The sequence below is a fragment of the Pygoscelis adeliae genome, unplaced genomic scaffold (assembly GCF_000699105.1).
Source record: "Pygoscelis adeliae isolate BGI_AS28 unplaced genomic scaffold, ASM69910v1 Scaffold75, whole genome shotgun sequence".
Taxonomy (NCBI): domain Eukaryota; kingdom Metazoa; phylum Chordata; class Aves; order Sphenisciformes; family Spheniscidae; genus Pygoscelis; species Pygoscelis adeliae.
This window is the reverse complement of record NW_008824772.1, coordinates 665,625-683,743: the sequence shown is the minus strand read 5'-3', so window position 1 is coordinate 683,743 and position 18,119 is coordinate 665,625. Positions and strand designations below refer to the sequence as shown.

Genomic DNA, 18,119 nt, shown 5'->3' with positions numbered 1-18,119 from the left:
GCTGCTTTGATGCAGAAAGCAGTTTGTGTTTGCCGAACCCAGGAGTAACACATTTATGCAGCACATCTGAGAAGCCCCAAAAGAGCCAAAAGAGCTGTCTATGATCGTAACTACGTCATCTTTACGCTGAGCTCTTTATTGGGGTACGGCATCTCTAGCCATGCAATGGGAAAGGAAGTTCCCCTGTTTTTACATAGGGGATGTCCTTACAAAATTCCTGATTTTGCACTGATATAACTTAAAAGGAAGTGAAAAACCTATTTCTGCACTTTATTGACTGAATTTCAGACAATTAAAGTTAGGAGAACAAATTCTTTAGACACTTGAGATGAGATATAACCACAGGTATTTTATTTTCTGCAATATCCCCCATAGCTATACACTGCATACTCCAGTTTAATTACCAAAATCGTTTTTAAAAACAGCTTCTTTGGATTATTACTTTTTACAAGTCTATTTAACAGACACACCTGAAAAATGGATCCTCTCTAACTGTCCTCCCTCCATTCTTCAGCTCGAAACATCGCAGTAGAAAGAGCCACACGACACACTGCAAATAGGGCTAAAACAGACAAATACAGTTCTGGTTACTCGGAGCGCTGCCAGCCCTCCAAGGCTGGTGACCCTACAGGTGACCCTATCGGTGATCCCACCAGTGCAATGAGTGACGAGAAGCACCAGCTCTTCACCACCGCAGAAGTGCTGATGTTTCCAACAAGATGAAATATATCATTAGGTGCCGCTCGGTGGGTTGACACTGAGGACACACAACCACAGTCTGCTTAGATTTAATGGCAATTATTTGGTTTTCGGAGAGAGAAGGGACTCTTGCTTCATCAGCACAGACTCCTATAATGATCAGGATTAATATCGGCGCTGTTAGTAAGACTATTGAAGCAGCAGATGTCGAGCTGGCGGGCACAGCAGCTTTTACTGATACTGCTTGCGCTGCAACAGGTTGCAAAGCTGCAGGCTCCAGTGATGCTGAACATTAGATCCAACCTTTATTAACAAAGATGCCTGAACAGAAGGGGCCTCTGTCCTGGTTTCGGCAGGGACAGAGTTAATTTTCTTCCTAGTAGCTGGTACAGTGCTGTGTTTTGGATTTAGTACAAGAATAATGTTGGTAACACACCGATGTTTTAGCTGTTGCTAAGTAGTGTTTACACTAGTCAAGGACTTTTCAGCTTCCCCTGCTCTGCCAGGTGCACAAGAAGCCGGGAGGGGGCACAGCCGGGACAGCTGACCCAAACTGGCCCAAGGGCTATTCCATCCCATACGACGTCATGCTCAGTATAGAAACTGGGGGGAGTTGGCCGGGGGGCAGCGATCGCTGCTCGGGGACGGGCTGGGCATCGGTCAGTGAGTGGTGAGCAATTGCATTGTCCATCACTTGTTTTGTATATTCTTTTATTATTATCATCATTATTATTATTTTCCCTTCCTTTGCTGTCTTATTAAACTGTCTTTGCAATTGCATTGTGCATCACCTATTTTGTATATTCTTTTACCATTATTATTATTTTCCCTTCCTTTTCTGTCCTATAAAACTGTCCTTATCTCAACCCACAAATTCTACTTTCCCCCCCCCCCCGATTCTCTCCCCCATCCCACTGCTGGGGGGAGAGGGTGAGCGAGCAGCTGTGTGGTACTTAGTTGCTGGCTGGGGTTAAACCACGACGGCTTCCCAGCAGGAGTTAGCAATTCTCTACTGCAAATATGGCAAATAATCAAATAATCATGCTTACAGCTATAACTGCTACCAGGAGCCGGTCCCACGGGTCGTAGTATCCTCTGTCCTTTCGCCTGCCTTTCCATGAGACCTGACAAAGCAAAACAATACGTTCGGGTAAACGATCACCTACCAGAGACTGGATATTCTACATCGCACTTTAACCTCAAATCAGCCGTTTAAGTTACGTTGCTCAAGCCCTTTCTGAACTCTGCAGAGACCCTGCTTGCATGAGTCTGACGCTAATAAACTTCCACCAAAGTCCCTGGGGCTTCTCCCGATTTAAAGCCACTGACTCCCAACTAACCCATCTCCCATCACTGGGTTTGCCCAGTCCACAGGCTGAGTTTTCCTTTAGATATTTAATGGAAGACTTGTTTTTTTTCCTCATTTTAAAACTGCAACACTTTGCTTACAGGAAAAAGGTGACTCTTCACCAGCAGTTGCTATTCTTCATGTGTTAAATGGCTATGGACAACATCACACCACTAGGCAGGTAACTGCTGCCTTCTTATCATTAAAGACACCCACCCAACCCCAGCTGTCTACGAATGCTCTGGAGAGGATCTCCTGTGCCCCCTTACCTTTATAAAACAAATCAGACAGCCAATAAGGGGATAAATAGGAATGAAGATGGAGCAGAGATAATGGAGGACGGTGGTTACCAGGTAATAGTCCAGAAAAAAGGCCACTTCAGTGACAACTGTACAGAGCAAGGCTGTCTGTACAAAAGAAAAGGAAAAAAAGAAGTCCATTTTCATGCTTAGAGAGTCTGAACTAAGTAAGTTATCTAATTTCAGGCATATTTTTTAAACTTTTATCATTTAGGATATGGCAGTAATACAGAGACATTGGTAAATGTTTCAAATTTCTTGTGCATTAAGGACACACAGTGAAATAAAATAACTGGGAAGCCTGTTATGGCTTTGGAGATAACCGATCTTCCTAGCTAACCGAACTCAAGGTAAAGTTACTCACCACTGAAAATATAAATGACCAAAATTCTTTCGTATTCTGGACTTTCTTAAACGTGAAGGAGACCACATAAGTGAAGAGCACAACTGACGGGACATAACCGACCAGGCAAAAAATCTGCAAAGATAGGAAAGGTTTCTCAGGAAATGTACAGCAAGAGAACCCAGGGGTGAATTTTTTGTGTAAGTATCAACTGGAATTACTTTAGTGTGCTACATAACTCTGGATTCATCTTTTGTCACTTAATTTGATATATTTTGCCACCTTGGGAAATACAGCATATACTATTAAAGACACAAATAAAAGAGTACATGGATAGGCAGGAACCTCACTCCCTCAGTTTTCCTTTAAACTATTTCCCATTTTTTCATAACACAGGCTCCCATAAAAGTTGACCTGAAGATTTTGGCAAATATTGGGAATTCCACCCTTCAGCCTTAGCATTTTCGGAGAAATTAAAACAAGGGTAGATGCACTGGTAGAAAAATAGCCCTGCAGCACAACAGTCACATCCCAAACCTGATTAACTCAGAGCTTCTGGGAAAGCAGCTAGGAAAGCCCGATTCTTCTCAATTACAGCCAGTATCTCGGGGAAGCCCACTCTGAATATAAAAGACTTGTAGTCTCTTCAGTTTAATCATATGCTGCAATTCATCGCAGGGCTGGTCTGTGTTCAAAGTCACTGTAACCTTGCCATCAGCAGCGCGCCGATGCAAATGGAGCAATTATCAATCGACAGCAAAGAGCACAAAGCAAACCGAGCAAGCAGGACAAAAAAGGATGGAGCGTCTCCTTGGAAGATCCTGGTATTTTAAAGCTCCATTTTATTCCAGTTCAGAATGAAACTCCAAAATTTGAGTTTTTTCCCCACAAAAAGTAGCACTCTTTTGCCTTTGGTGCAGCCAAACTGGTGCCTCTGCGCCAGCAGCCTTAATTAGGCATTTTCCCTGTATGTCGGTTAGACAAGGTCTGCTGATTTTTTTTGAACCATCTAATGAAAATAAACACTTGTGGAAAATAACATAACCATGCTCTCACATCCCCATGTGTGCTCCAGTCCCCACCGCACTCACCACCGCAAGGAACTTGCCAACGTAGAAATACACGCCGTAGTGAAAGGCGAAGAGGCTGCCTATCATCAGGACAAGGATGGAGAAAAACAGCGGGAGGTCAACGATGGCTTGCCCCATCCAGTAAGCGGAGGGATAAAGCCCCGCTATCTTCAGCTGCGTGTATGCTTTGATCTGCAACAGGAAAAGAAAACGCCATGTTAATTAAATGTTAATTAAAATTAACACTGTATTAATCTGCCCCGGTGTGTGAGCAGGATCTTGTTTTTCCCTCTAATACACTGCTTTTACACTGACATGCCATCAGTGTGTTACCCAGTTACTGCTGATTTTAGCTGCCAAAGAAGCAAAAAGCATTTTCCACGGAAAGCCATTTGGCTTTTCCCAAATCTGCTCTACCCCAGGCAGCAAACAGCAGTCACATCCATGCTGCCTCTCATGGCAAAAGATGCTATTTAAAAAACTTCTTAAGATTTCCCTCAAAATCCCAAAGTTTTTAAGTTCTTCTGCAGTCTGTGAATCCACATCTGGAAGTTTACCTTGTGGTTTTCTGCATTATCCATGGCAAAATAGGGTGGCATTCCAGTAATAATGATCCCCAGTAACACAGCTTCAAAATAGATCTCCAGTCTGAAAATTGTGTCTGGAAGGTTCTGAAATATAAATCAGATTTCTTCAGTACCAGAACGTGTGTGACCAAAAAAATGCATTTACAGTTGGAACATGACCGTAAATGCTAAAACGTGTATTCTGTGTATCTCAAGATCATCTGAGCTGCAGCATGAGGAAAAATACCTATGGAAGCTTTTGGACTATTTATAAGAGTGTCTAATAAACTCCCAGAGCGTTTATCTCCTGCAGCAGGTCCTCTCCTCTCCTAAAGGCCACCCCGGCGCTGCACAGGAGGCAGCAGACCTCCAGCATCCCCACGTTCAGCCTCCGGGAATTGCAGGCAACCTGTAACAAACCCGTAACAAATTCCCAACAGGACATCCTCTTTCCAAGTGCCTTTTTCCTCCACTTCCACAAGCTGCAGAACAAAATCCTGGCACCTTTCAAGTCTTCTTCGGTTCTGCAGAGGTCTGTTCTGCAGAGGTCTGTACCACCAAGGACTTACTCCATGGGCTTTGGCCACTGGAGCCCAATCCTTCCTGACGGTGCTGTGCAGAGCATAGCCCTTGGTGCCGCAGACAGTCCCAACCGGCTTCTCCCTTCATTTATGGCGTGTTTTTACACTCCCCCTCTCACCCCAGGGATGCTTTGCCAGCCGCCGTGTGTTTAAGGGTGATTTTTGCCGTGCAGCCCCTGCTGCAGCCACGGGTGCTGCTCACCTGAACGAAGGGGTTGCTCCAGATTTGAATGCTCTCCGTCACATTTAAATTGCGCAGAAGTAGATTGCTGACAATATTCATCAAAACTGGCAGGGAATGCACCATGGTGTTGTTGAATACGACCGTGAAAACATAGTTCTGGAAAGGAAAGTGTTTCCTATATTAATTCTTCTGCATGAAGGGTAATATCCTGAGAGGGCTCTCCTATGGGCTTAATTAAACCTGAACACTGGGAAAATTCTTTGCATAATAGAGTATGCTTTGCAGGAAGCTCTGGGCTGCTCAGGGTGGTTATAACACATAACCTAATTCAGGAAAACAATCATGCTTATAGTGAACAAGTTATTTGGAATAAATTCCCAGAACATTTTATGCAACTGTGACGCTATGCCAAATGATGCTCCGGACAATTACAGTCTGAAAAACAACACACACAATGACCTGCACTCATATGTTCTTGCTGATGCATTTAAAAACCAGACAGGCAAAAATTTATATTAGCTAAGGGCTGCATTGTCACACTAATATTAACAGTTTGCAGTGAATAAAAATGGGAACAAGAGACAGAGCTGGCATATTGCAAAGCAGTTCCTTTGTTGGACATTAAATACAACCCCCATGTTCAAATCTTTCTGATACTCCTTCAGTGACCATACTGAAATGAATACCTACAATCCAAGAAACTCGTATTTCTTTACACATGAGAGGACCATGGAATTATACTTCTGTCAAATTGTATAATTCAGCCAGTATAAGTAAAAAAAAATAAATTCCTATGCCAGGTCTCTTGTGAAGCAAAATATTTCTCTTGGCTTTTCATATCCTTGTGGGGAAGCAAGGGGAATGGAAGTTTTATTAGCCTACCATAATTATCATTATGGAAGAACATTTATTTTGATAATATTTCCATTCTGTTAATACAAGTCCTCTTTGTAGGCCTCTTGCATAAGCAATATTATATTGGTTGTATGACTCAATACATGCCTTTCAGGCAAGAGTGCAAGAAAACCAGCCCCTAACCAGCCGCTTGTCTGCTCTTTGGGATACGACCGAGCCGGTCTGTCCATCTTACCTGTCTGGATTCAAGGTCAAACACATTTAAAGCTGCGCTGTGAGGTGCAGCTGAGACATAATCACTGTCATTGAACATCTCCAAGAGTATGTTCATGCTCCCAAGAGAGCGGACAATGTCATCAATATCCGATTCTGGTGTAAGACAGAGAAAACAACGGGATTACTCATCACCATCTTGGAGTATTTTACACAAAATTATTGATACATTTTCCCACTGATATAACCCTATGATGAAAGATCACTGTTTCCTTACACGTGACCACCAAAAAGAGTCCTCTGCTATTTTGAACAACACAAATGTTTTTATTTTGGCTTCCCACTCAACAGCCTCCAAAGCATTCAAGAAAATTTTTTGGTTATATTCTCCAATTAATTTGTGCAAGTCAAATGCAGCAGTGAGGAAGCAGAAGTGCCAACGAGCATTTTCAGGGTACTCAAAGTTTCAGTTGGACAGAGAATTAGCTAAGAGAGCAGGACACCCGTGGCACTTTGATACAATGTCCAGAGAAATTAAGTTGTATTAAGCACAAATTCCCTATAGCTCAAACAGACGCTCGTTTCTATTGCCCGGATCGCTGCTACGCACTTTTAAAACATCCTAAGTTGAAACAAAAAGAAATTTTCCAAAATGCTTTGTAGCAGGATTGTAATGTTGATGTACGCAGATGTCTCCCTACCCAGTTCCTTCACACGAGTCATCTTTCTGTCTCGAGACATAGCGAGCACAAGGCTACCAGACACGGGAGGAGGAGGAGGAAGATCTCTGAACCAAACCCTATGGCACGAAGGATACTCACTCTCTACCATCTCTGGGTACTTGGAAACTCTTCATTTGGGCTAATTGCAAGGAAGAAGTTTGTCCCCAACCCCAAAAGCACACACGCCATCTTTCCCCACCATGTGAAATGCTACGTTGAAGAGAGAGGTGGAGACGGGAGCTACCCCTGCGGAGCATCTCTGCTCTCCTACCTGTGGAGTTCTGCAGCAGGAGACGGCTCCTGTACTTGTGATAGTCCTCTCCGGGCTTCAGCAAGTACAAATCTGGGGAAAGTCTGATAGCAGCTACAGAATTTTTGATGATGTGGTGTATGAAAAACAGTAAAATCTGAACTACAAGAAAAATCAGAAAAAGCAACAACCTGAAAGAAATAAAAGGTTTGGTTTTATTAAAATTCAGCGAAAGCCAGCCCAGTTTACGCGCACGTTATTAAAACAACATCTCCCTTGCCCCGAAAAAGCATGTATTCAACAGTAATACTTGTTATTGTTGAAATGTAACTAGGGGCAAAAAATTAATTGCATCCTGCCGTTTCCCTGGTATCATTCAAACAGGCTTTGAGAACTTTGTATATAAGTGAGAAAGCCCCAATACTTACATAAGTCTCACGCATTTATTTTCCCGCTTGAGACTAAGGAAGTGAACTTTTGCTATGGTGGAAAACTGCTTCTTCCAGAGGGCTGTATTGCTCATTGCTGGCGCCTTCGTCTCCGAGAGCATCAGGAAGCTCTGCTCCATATCGTCAAAGGATTTTGTATCCACTTCATCCTGCACTTGCTGGGAGTTGAACACGCTATAATCTGAAAAAGAAGAGAGTAAAACTCTATAAATTTGATGCTCTGTCAAAGCTACGCGGTAGCTGGAGAAAGCTGGGTGGCCATCAATTCCTTCCCCTTGCTATTGGAGAAACCATCTCGTCCCATCCCATCTCTCAACTTAACCCCAAGCCCAGTGACACCAATCTACCCCAAAGCCCTGAATCACCCGTACAGCGGACGCTTAAGGCAGACAGTACAGATTTCTGCCACTCAGAAGGTGCAACTTGCCCCAGTTTCATACCATTAGCCTACGTATGCACCTGTATTATTCAGTACCAGCATATTCAGCTGTTAAACCCTCTTACACCTACACAAAAGCTTTGCAGAGCAGGATAGTTTACTAGTCTGTATCACAAAGAAAGCTCTAGAAAGATTAAGAGAGCTTAAACCATTCAAAGTTGACATCAAAAGAAGAACTGATTAGTTCTGGAGTAATATTAAGCAGTCCCAACTTTTCATTTGAATTGGAAGTTAATTTAAAGGAGGAGAAGAAAGACAAGTTCAGCGATTTCAGCCTTAAGTGCAGGCTACTAATATTACCGTAAATGTACTGAAGGTTGGAAATAAATTTTATACTGTGCATTTACAATTTCTTGAAAGTAAGCTCCATTAGGAAAATAAAGCATATTTTAAAAAGCTAGCCATAAAAACTGCAACTGTAAAGCAAAGAACTTAGACGTAAGTACACTGGATAAAAAATTAATTACTGCAGAGACAGCAAGTAAAAAGCTTTTACTCTGGATCCTCCTAGAATCACTCCCCACCCAAGTCGCTGCGCTTTTGCGTGTTTGTCACGTTAAATATTTCAAAAGCCCGGAATGCTGTGAGACCGAAGGAGCCCCATGCTGCTGGATGCAGCAATCTGCAAGAGGATTTTTTTATTCTTACCTCCATAGCAAAACTCCTTCTGGCAGTGGCGTGGCATGGACAATTCTACGCTAATTAAGACTACATCAAGTATGAGGGAAAACAGGAAAACAGCTACTGTCCATCCCACCTGCTTGATCGATCTCTGCCTCAACTTCCAGCTTCAGATAGACATCCTCCAGTGTCGTCATGGAAACGCCATAGGTGATAACACCCAAATGGGAATGAGTGTCGAGGTCAGAAAACAAGCCTAGAGACAGAATTGAAACATACTGGTTGCTCTGAAACAGGATTACATCGTCTTCCCGAGAGATCTTCAAGCCCATCAGAGGCATCCCTAAAGCCTTCTGTACGGTACTCTAAACAGCAGGTAACGTGTAAATATGGTTGCTTAATTATGAAAGACAGGTCATGGCTTGAGAACCAAGGTTGGGATAAGCTCCTTTTAGCACAAAACTTCAACCTCTGTGGTCAGGTATGGGAAATGCGGCATGACCTACCTAGATCCCTGCCCAGGCACAAAGAGATTTTACAAATAAAACCACTGAGTGATTTTTTTTTATAGACATAAATACCCAGATCTGCAAAGCCAGCTTAACTGGGCAGGAGATCCTGGACAGCATGCATAGCTTGAAGACCAAAATGATGTTCAGAGTGAGAGCACTTATTAGCAACTTGGGATAAAAAAAATGCTATCGGGCTTTTGCCAGTCCTATGAAGTGAAGGACTTGACAAAATGAGGCGCTTCAGAGCCAAGGTCACATTGAAGGGAAATGCAAATGCGTGCAATGGGAAGAGCAGTCAGATACCCAACGATGCTCATCAGATCTCCGTGATTTCTTCTGCCCCGATGGCTGAGGCACATTCCTAACCTCGGCTTCTCCTTAGAATAGTTCAGGGGAACTGATTCAATCTTGTATAAAGATGCCCATTTTTCAAAAGTACACACAGTGGCTGCTAAAGGTAAAGCTAATAAATTATTAACTGGTTAAATGCAACGGGAAAAAAGCATTTATGAAATATGAGCCGCATTCACATCAGTATTGATTCTCCCTTAGCCTTCCACATAGCGCAGAGGACACACTGTTTCTTCCATTTTCTCCTGGGAGATGAACAAGCAGCCCCGTGTAGGACTGATCAGATAATTGCTGCCATCTAGTGAAGCCAACACATCCGTTCCCCGCTCCCTCAATTTTAAGGCAGGGACACAATGCTCTTTGCAGCTCGCAACAAGGGGGATTGATTATTGTAGGACTTGGGGCTTTCTGGCTTCCCGCTGGAGGCCAGCCCTGCTCATTAAAACGCTCTGCAATAAGATGATGCTTCTGCAGGACAAGGGGATTCTCAGACAAAAGCGTCTCTTCACCCTTCTGCTAAAGACATCTCCCCAGCACTTGCTGTCGGGTACCCACATCCCTCGTAACACACCACGGCCCCCTTGGAGGAGGTGACGAGGTCCTCAGTCGCCTGAGAAAGACCTCGCTGACTGGTCTGACTGGTATCAGCCAAATCAGCCGAACAATGAATACGTATAAAAACACATAAATGCAGAAGTGACAGTTTAACAAGAATTGCAGACTACGGCCACGCTTGACGGATTTCCCTCCTGCAGCCATGCAACCCTGCAGCACAACAAAAACATCAATACCTGCGAACTTGTCCATGTCCTTGAGCGGCAGGGTGTACACGAGCTGCTCGTCGTTCTCTTGGATCAGGCTGGCTGCAGGTATGTGCTGTCTTATCAGCGAGGTTGTTGCTTCCGTGTTGCAATAGGCATCGATGTGCATACTAAGAAAATGCACGACAAGAAATTGGGTTTTTAAAGCTTGCTTTTCTCCTTATGCCTGCATCAGAACTAGCAGCCAGCAGAGCACCAAACATTCAGTACAAAGATGATAAAAGGATCTTTTTTTAAGGACAGGGGGTGCTATCTTACAGATTTCAACAGAAAACAAAAAAAGATACATGATGTCACGTAACAGGTATCACACAAAAAGAATACCTCAAGCGGTAGCCAATTCCCCATTTGCTTTTGAGAAAGAGAGAAGATCCAAGGCATTTTAACATCCCTTGAGAAATCACAGCTTTACGATCTAGAAACAAAAAAAAAAAAAAATCAGAGGAACATCAATTTACTCCAAAAAACAACTATACGTTTCAAATAAAGGCATATACCACAGTTAGAGAAGCATCACTTTTTGCTCTGTAACGTGACTGCCTCTCAGGGACTGGGTACCCGGGGCGGTACCCAGGGGGTGGCGGCAGGACTCACCGGCGAGGATATCCGCCTCGTCCATGAAGTGGGTACTGAAAACGGTCACGCGATTCGCTTTTCTGTTTTTCAGGAGGTTCCAGACTATGTGCCGCGAACACGGATCCATACCCGCAGTCGGCTCATCCAGCAGTAAAACCTTCACGCAAAAACAAGAAGCGTTTGCAAAGCCACATCCACGTGCAAGGAACTGACCTCAGGAAATCCCACCTCAGTAACAGATAGAGGGCTTTTTGTTTGAAGCCTGCTAGTTAGTCCTCTTAAAACATATAGGAAACATCCTAGAGTAAGCAAGGCAGCTGTCTTTGCTACGCTTTGAATAAATTCATCTCCTGTTGTGACAAATGGAAAAATCATATAGTAAGTTAATGCCATAGTCTGTTTTATTCTGTCTAATGCAGTTACATTTAGCTATGGATTCACTCTTTCTATTAAGGGATAGTTAAATATACACACATGCTTTTAAAATCCCAGTGAACTGTCACATGCATCATTTTTAAAGACAGATCTAAAAGCAGTCCCCATTCTTACAGGCCAGAAATAACAGATCTGTAACACAAAAGAGCTCTCTGGCTCCGTCCCTGCTCCAAGTGCCTGGATGGCTTTGCAAGGAAAGTCTCCAACAGTGTCGCTGTTGGGGGCTAAATGTTACCTGCCAGAAACGACATAAAACTTGTCACGCTATTTATTTCACAAAGAGATCAAATCCAGAGCTATTGCCATTACTTAAGCCATTAACATCCTCAAGCATAGAAGTTGAGCTACTGAAGGGATTTTAATTGTTTAAACCACAAACGAGGGGGCGGGGGGGGGAAGTGACAGTTGCTCACAGCAATAATTTCTGCATCTTACATATTATTATATGCATTAGTTGGTTTTGACAAGAGACATCAACTCTTAGGTGTATCAGTGACACCAAGTGGGGAACGCCTCCATCACACTCACCTTTGGGTTCCCCAGAACAGCAACTCCCACCGACAGCCGCCTTTTCTGCCCCCCACTTAATTTTTTAGCTTGATTGTCTCTGATAGGCTGCATATCTAAATCCAACAACACTTTCTGCACCTTTAAAACATAAGGAACACATTTATCGTTAAAAAAAACTATAAATTTTTTTAACCAGATTATTAACAATTAACATTCAAATTAACTGTTCCTAATTCACAGTCTATTCTCTATCTGAACTGCACACCCTGCTAACGAACTTGTACATCCAGAGCAGGGTCTTAAGCCCCAGCAAACCTGCAGAAGTTAAAAGGTGTCTATGCTTGCACACAAATGCTGGGATTTAAAAAGTTTCATGAGCATTTTCGTTTCCTAGGAAAATTTAAGTTTATCTGTGTAAAAACATCTGTCTGTGCTCTGCCTCCTTGTCTGTTATACTGGAAAGTAATATTCCCCTGCAAACTTGTCTTAAGGAAATTTCTGTACAGTCTAAGGCTATTTTGCCTTCCAGGTTGAAAATGAAGATGTAAGACAATATCTGTGCCCAGCTGACTTACCTCTTGTATCAAATCATTCTGCGGGATTCCTTTAATTGCAGCAAATATGGAGAGATTCTCCTCCACAGTTAATATATCAAAGTGTATGTCGGACTGGGGGCACACACCTGCTATTTGTCTCACTTCAAGCATTTCATCGACTTCGGAGACTTTGTGCCCGTAGACAGAGACGAACCCTAAAAAAAAAAAAAAAAAAAGCCAGGAGCAATCAACTGAGAGGTTTGTTACAGCCAGAGAGCAGGATAACATGGACATGAACCTAAAGTGGACTCTTCCAGACATTATCCACAGAAAAATTTAGCGCATCCTGAAATAACCATAAAGGTTAACAGCTTTGGTTTTCAAAAGCCGGGTACTCAAAATCTCCTAATGCCGGAGAAGCTCACCGTCCGTCGGTGGACACAGCCCGCAAAGGATGTTCATCAGCGTCGTCTTCCCGGTCCCGCTGTGCCCGAGCAGAGCCGTGATGTGACCTTCATAGATGTCGAAGGACAAATCTGGTCCCCGAGGCAGGCGCAAGAGAAAGAGGAGACGTTAGCGACGTGCCTGTGGCACCCGGAGCCGGCTCCTACCGCAGAGGCCAATTCAAATACTGACATATGGGGTATGCATTTACTCTCTGCTCAGAGGGATGCCTTACCTTCACACCCCAGCATGGCAGGGGACCGCTGGGGCTGGGACAGTCCCTGCACTGGGTGCAGGGTGGCTGCGTTTAGAAGCCACACGGGGAAACGAGATGAAAACATCAGGGAGATGGGGCAGGGAAGATCATATCACTAACGATATGGGCAGAGGAGGAATTAAGGGGGACGACGTCAGCAGGTTTTCTTTAGTGGTGGAAGGGTTCCTCTTTTTGGGGTACCATTTTAAACAAGGCTACTGCCAAAGCGGTGAGAGAAGACACACACAAGCACATCTGGCATTCACGCTCCAAGGTCCCACCCCACTAAAAGAAACCAAAAAGCCCGAACTGAAACACAAAAGACCACTCAACAATTCAGCTATTGCTCCTCTGCATCTGATAAGCAACTAAAAAGCTAAAATGTTCTTACTTCTGAGAGCCTCCACAGTTTCCCCCTTTTTCCTGAATGTTTTCTGAACACAGCTGATTCTGAAAGAAGACATGTCATTTTATAAACTGTTTTAGGATTGTTATAAGTCATTTCGAATGATCAACACTCAGCAACAGTCACAAGACGACAACCATGCTGAAGTGGCACTAGACACATTCAAGACCCGTAGAGGCAAGTCAAGAGACAGGGCATCTTGTCGCAGAACTTAGTCCATCTCCACCCTGCTATCAGAAAGCTTTTTCTCGTCACCTTCTAAGGTATTTCCTATGATGACAGACTGAATTACTTCAAATCTGTGTTTCTTTTACACAGTAGAACTACGCACTAGAGGTTTCCCAAGCTAGAAAAGGGCACAGCTACTCCCCAATAAATTCATAATACAACAGAAGACTCAACAGACAGGATAGGGAAAATAGGTGGTAGTACACCAGACTCCAAAGATGTGATTACTGACAGCTCTTGATCAAAGTCAGGCAAAAGAAAGCAGGTACCTTTCTCTCCAAGAAAGGTAAAAACCTTCCTTCCAGCCCCACTGTTTTTCAAAATGAAAAAAACAACCCGTTTATCTGAAGGCACCATGTGAAGGGTGGGTTTTGGAAGACTGGCCACCCTGAAAATGGGGATGGGGAGTGGATTACAGGTGTGAATAGCGGGGAGGAGAACTGGGTATGAAAGGAAACAAAACCTGTACATGTAAAGATGACAAGACAGTGCGAAAACGATGGAGAGCTGGTGGAGGGATGCTACGGAAAGAGTCCAGGGTGGATGAATAATGCAAAAACGGCCACAATGTTCTCATGTGAACATCAGGATTAAAACTGGACCCTTCAACCTATGGCAGATGCCCAAAGAGACATGGATAGCGCAGACGACACAAGACTCGTTCTGGTCACTAAGCTCAAATATTTATTTGAGACTAGCAGAGCCAACCAGAAAGAGTGAAGACGCGGAGTTCCTCAACTCACATCAGGCGACGCCATTGGAAAATGATGGAAACAAGGGCTAAAAGGAAGATACTGAAAATGGTACCTGAGACACACTAAAAATACATGACAGTCCTGATGCAAGACAACAGGCGACACAAAATGCAATGTGAAAGATGAGAGCGTGGACATCTATATTTCAGTTTTGTTTTACCCTCTTAGATACAGCAGCTGGGTAAAACCACCACGAAGTTCTCCTCTGGTCTATGGAGAACACAACAGCCTTCACACAAAGCTAGAATTCAGCTTTTTCTCCTCAAACGTGTGTTACCAGAAACTAAACCCTCCCAGAAGAGTAGGCGTTTCAACATCTGCAACCGCTTACGTCTCTCGTGGCCTCAGTGAAAGTGAGGGAATGGAAAACCGTCCCAGTTTTAGGAGGACTCCAACTCAAGGAATACAATCCACAGACAAACCCTTTCTTTAAGCCCAGTAATTTATCCTTGGAGAGCATCCATGTTGTTGGTGATGGGGCTTCATTGACAATGGAAACCAGCCATGCTGTGTGCGTGTGGAGGACTCTCTGCAATGCATACCATATGCTATTTGAATGCAACGACTGGAGAAACAATAGTGATTTTCAAATTACACGTTAAACGTCAGGGACCCAGGTTTGCTAAACCGCATGTGGGACAGGGCAGGAATCGTACCTGATGGCTTCTTTCCCCTGAAATTCGGAAGGCACGGGTTCAACTATCTCACTGAAACTTAAACTGCCATTGATGCTGCTCTCGTACAACTCCTTGTAATTTTTTCTGTGCTTTGACCAAAATGAGGGCTTCATAAAAAAAAATGGCGTGCGGTGTAGTCCGAACTCCCCTGGATAGTAAAGGGAAAAAGACAATTTCTTAACAGTAACTGCAGATATTCCTCAGCTTTTGGGTTGTAGCTATAAAAGCCATGAACCATTCTGCTGAAAGTTTAGGAGCCAGCCCACACCCCCATTCTGGAGGGATTACAGATAATGTAAATCAAGTTTACATTATCTGCATTTAAGCCACGGTTCCCATCAACACTGCTAGCAGGTTCCTGTTTTGCTAAGTATTTAAACGTATGTGCAAATCTCTTCCTACGCAAGAGAAATCCCCAGTGCTAAAAGAACAGTGACTTAAACACAGGCAATGTAAAGCCAGAGAGATCAGAGGCAAAGTGAGCTGAAGGGCTTAACCAGGCATTAGTCGCAAGATTAACAACTTTATTCCACGTTTCACGTTAAACTACTGCCGTCACAAGGAACGGTCTAGAACAGGCAGAGTAGTCTTTAATTTTCCACCCTGTAAGAGCAAATTAAAAGGCTGAGGCACTAGTTAACCCAGTAAGGAAACTTCTCCTTTAGAAAGAGGGAAACAAGATTTAGCTGGCGTACCTAAAGGCCGTCAATTCTAAACATGCTAACACCCCTCCTCACATCTCACAGCTTTAATAGAATATAAATTATTTCGGCTACAAGTATTCTGAGTCACAGTGTAAAATATATTTGTAAACAGCAGCATCTCCTTTCTCCACAGTTAAAATCAAGTCAGAAATGCCATCAGCTGCACCAGCCGCATCAACCTGGGGGGCTCAGGACTTCAGGAATCGGTGATGCTAGCACAGTTCAGCTCAGTTTTTCTCATGAACGTACCTGGGATAACCTGATCAAGGTAGACAGCTACAAGCAGATAAAATATGCTGTCCAGCACCAATAAAATAAGAGAGATAAAGAGTGGGTAAGGACCGTGATTTAGATTTGAAAATGTTGCACCATCTTCATAATCTTCTAGATGCATGACCTGCCAACAAACACAGACGAAAGGAGATGTTACACACCGGCACTGTACCAGCCTGGGAAGACATGACAGCACGGTGCAAAACTTAGCAACAGAAAAAAAATAAAAATGAAAAAGTGACTGAGATCACAGCAACGAACACAGAGAATAACAGTTGCTTGACAGAGCACTGTATTTTTCTTGACATTAAATTGCCATGGGAAGCTATTAAAATAGGCATTTTTCCCCACCAATCATCAGTTTATGAAAAAAAAAAAAAAAGAATATCTACATCACTACCTCACTACCTATTTGAAAACGATGCAAGACGCATGAGCACGATGAGGTTGCAATCGGAGGAGTAGAAGGTTATTTACCTGCGCGACACCGATCAAGAAGCTGCACTGACATAAGGGGCTGAGAATCCACACAAAAGACTTGGGGAAATCTTCCAGCAGGACAATATTAAGGCCCACAAAACCAAAAGCCAGCGTTGCCAAGAACTCCACTATACCCACGTGCTTTGACTTTTTAAATAGAGGTGTCAGCATAAGTGCAAAGAAAACCTAAGGACGGATTAAATAAATGCAAGAAGGCACTATATTAAAAAATAATAATAATACAGGGTATAGAAAAACTAAAGTAGAAAGACCACGGCTTCAGTTTTGCCTCTGATAATCACATCGTATTCCTGATATAGTCACTACAGCATTCACCCACATCCCACACTTCCCTTACAAACAGACCATCGGGAGGGACAGATTTCCCAAAGATGCCAGGTGACAGAGCACAGAAAAAAATTATAAAAGAAAAATAAGGAGCCATATGGCTGAGTGTGCATATACACCCTGGTTAGTACACCTTCTGTAAATGATAGACGGTAAACAAGTAACTATTTCTGCACTGGTTGCTTATGGACTCAGACAAGCAATTTGCTGTATAAATTAATTCTCTGACCTTTAATCAGGGTTTTAACATTACACTATATAGTAACAGCAAATGTTTAGAAGAGGGCATGGTTTTGGACTTCAAAACGGTGCTGTACAGAGTGTCTTCAGTTCAAAGACAGATGATTATAAACTGGGATTATTTCAGTAAGGAAAGATATTTCTCATAGAGACCTGTACGACATCCCAAACCAGAGCAGTCCCAGGGCAGGGGATGGGGACAGGTAAGACACCCACCACCGTTTGGTCCTACAGAAGCTACATTTGTTCCAAATGCTTTAGTAGAGAGAAGAAGATAAGATGGGAAGGGGAAAAAAAAAACAACCAACAAACCAGGGATAGGATGGCTGAATTCAACAAGACCAGGAATACTTACTGAAGAGATTCCATACAGGAAAAAAAGGAGAAATATCACAAAGGCACTGCTCTGGGGAAAGAGGGAAGAAGCCGTCGCGATCACTGCCATAAGAATGGACATGACAAAAATCAGGCTTATGTACAGCAGCACCCAAGAAAGCCTAGGAGCAAAAGGGGGGGAAAAAGAACAGAAACCAGTCAATGAATTCCCAGCCTGAATTATTCATGCACAAAAATAGCTAAAACTACCATTCTTTAATATTCCAGACAGCTGCACCAAAGGACAAGCTTGCAACAAAACAAGAGCCCCCAAATAAAAAGAGCTCTTGTAAACATCCCTGCAATTGTTCTAGGCATTGGAGCACACACATCAATACCCGGCATCAAAAAGATACACAATTAGATGATTCATGATTTTTTTTTTTTTTTTTAACTTGCATAATTAATTCCCGGGTATAATCAAAAGAGGGTAACTGAGTAGTAGGTTTAAATAATTAAATAAATTCTATTTAAAATTTAATACACTAGTCATTCCAGTAGCTGGCCAGGGTAATTAAATCCTTTTACTTTCAAAAACAGAGCTGCAAGTCTG

The 18,119-nt window shown here is 43.1% G+C and overlaps 1 protein-coding gene across 1 annotated transcript in view; it reads right to left on the bottom strand.

Annotated features, from left to right (window-relative positions):
* Window positions 1-18,119, bottom strand: part of ABCA5 (ATP-binding cassette, sub-family A (ABC1), member 5) — a 31,965-nt gene that overhangs the window by 8,126 nt on the left and 5,720 nt on the right. The window contains exons 8-29 of the mRNA XM_009323665.1: window positions 17,547-17,688; window positions 16,601-16,789; window positions 16,100-16,247; window positions 15,126-15,294; window positions 13,472-13,530; window positions 12,806-12,916; window positions 12,420-12,595; window positions 11,863-11,982; window positions 10,918-11,056; window positions 10,648-10,738; window positions 10,294-10,433; window positions 8,776-8,895; window positions 7,559-7,760; window positions 7,152-7,321; window positions 6,181-6,314; window positions 5,109-5,246; window positions 4,317-4,430; window positions 3,781-3,951; window positions 2,711-2,824; window positions 2,317-2,454; window positions 1,749-1,823; window positions 471-562 (exon numbers count right to left, since the gene is read on the bottom strand). Of these exons, the coding sequence (XP_009321940.1) occupies window positions 471-562; window positions 1,749-1,823; window positions 2,317-2,454; window positions 2,711-2,824; window positions 3,781-3,951; window positions 4,317-4,430; window positions 5,109-5,246; window positions 6,181-6,314; window positions 7,152-7,321; window positions 7,559-7,760; window positions 8,776-8,895; window positions 10,294-10,433; window positions 10,648-10,738; window positions 10,918-11,056; window positions 11,863-11,982; window positions 12,420-12,595; window positions 12,806-12,916; window positions 13,472-13,530; window positions 15,126-15,294; window positions 16,100-16,247; window positions 16,601-16,789; window positions 17,547-17,688 (2,952 nt within the window). The remainder of the gene's footprint in view (window positions 1-470; window positions 563-1,748; window positions 1,824-2,316; window positions 2,455-2,710; window positions 2,825-3,780; window positions 3,952-4,316; window positions 4,431-5,108; window positions 5,247-6,180; window positions 6,315-7,151; window positions 7,322-7,558; window positions 7,761-8,775; window positions 8,896-10,293; window positions 10,434-10,647; window positions 10,739-10,917; window positions 11,057-11,862; window positions 11,983-12,419; window positions 12,596-12,805; window positions 12,917-13,471; window positions 13,531-15,125; window positions 15,295-16,099; window positions 16,248-16,600; window positions 16,790-17,546; window positions 17,689-18,119) is intronic.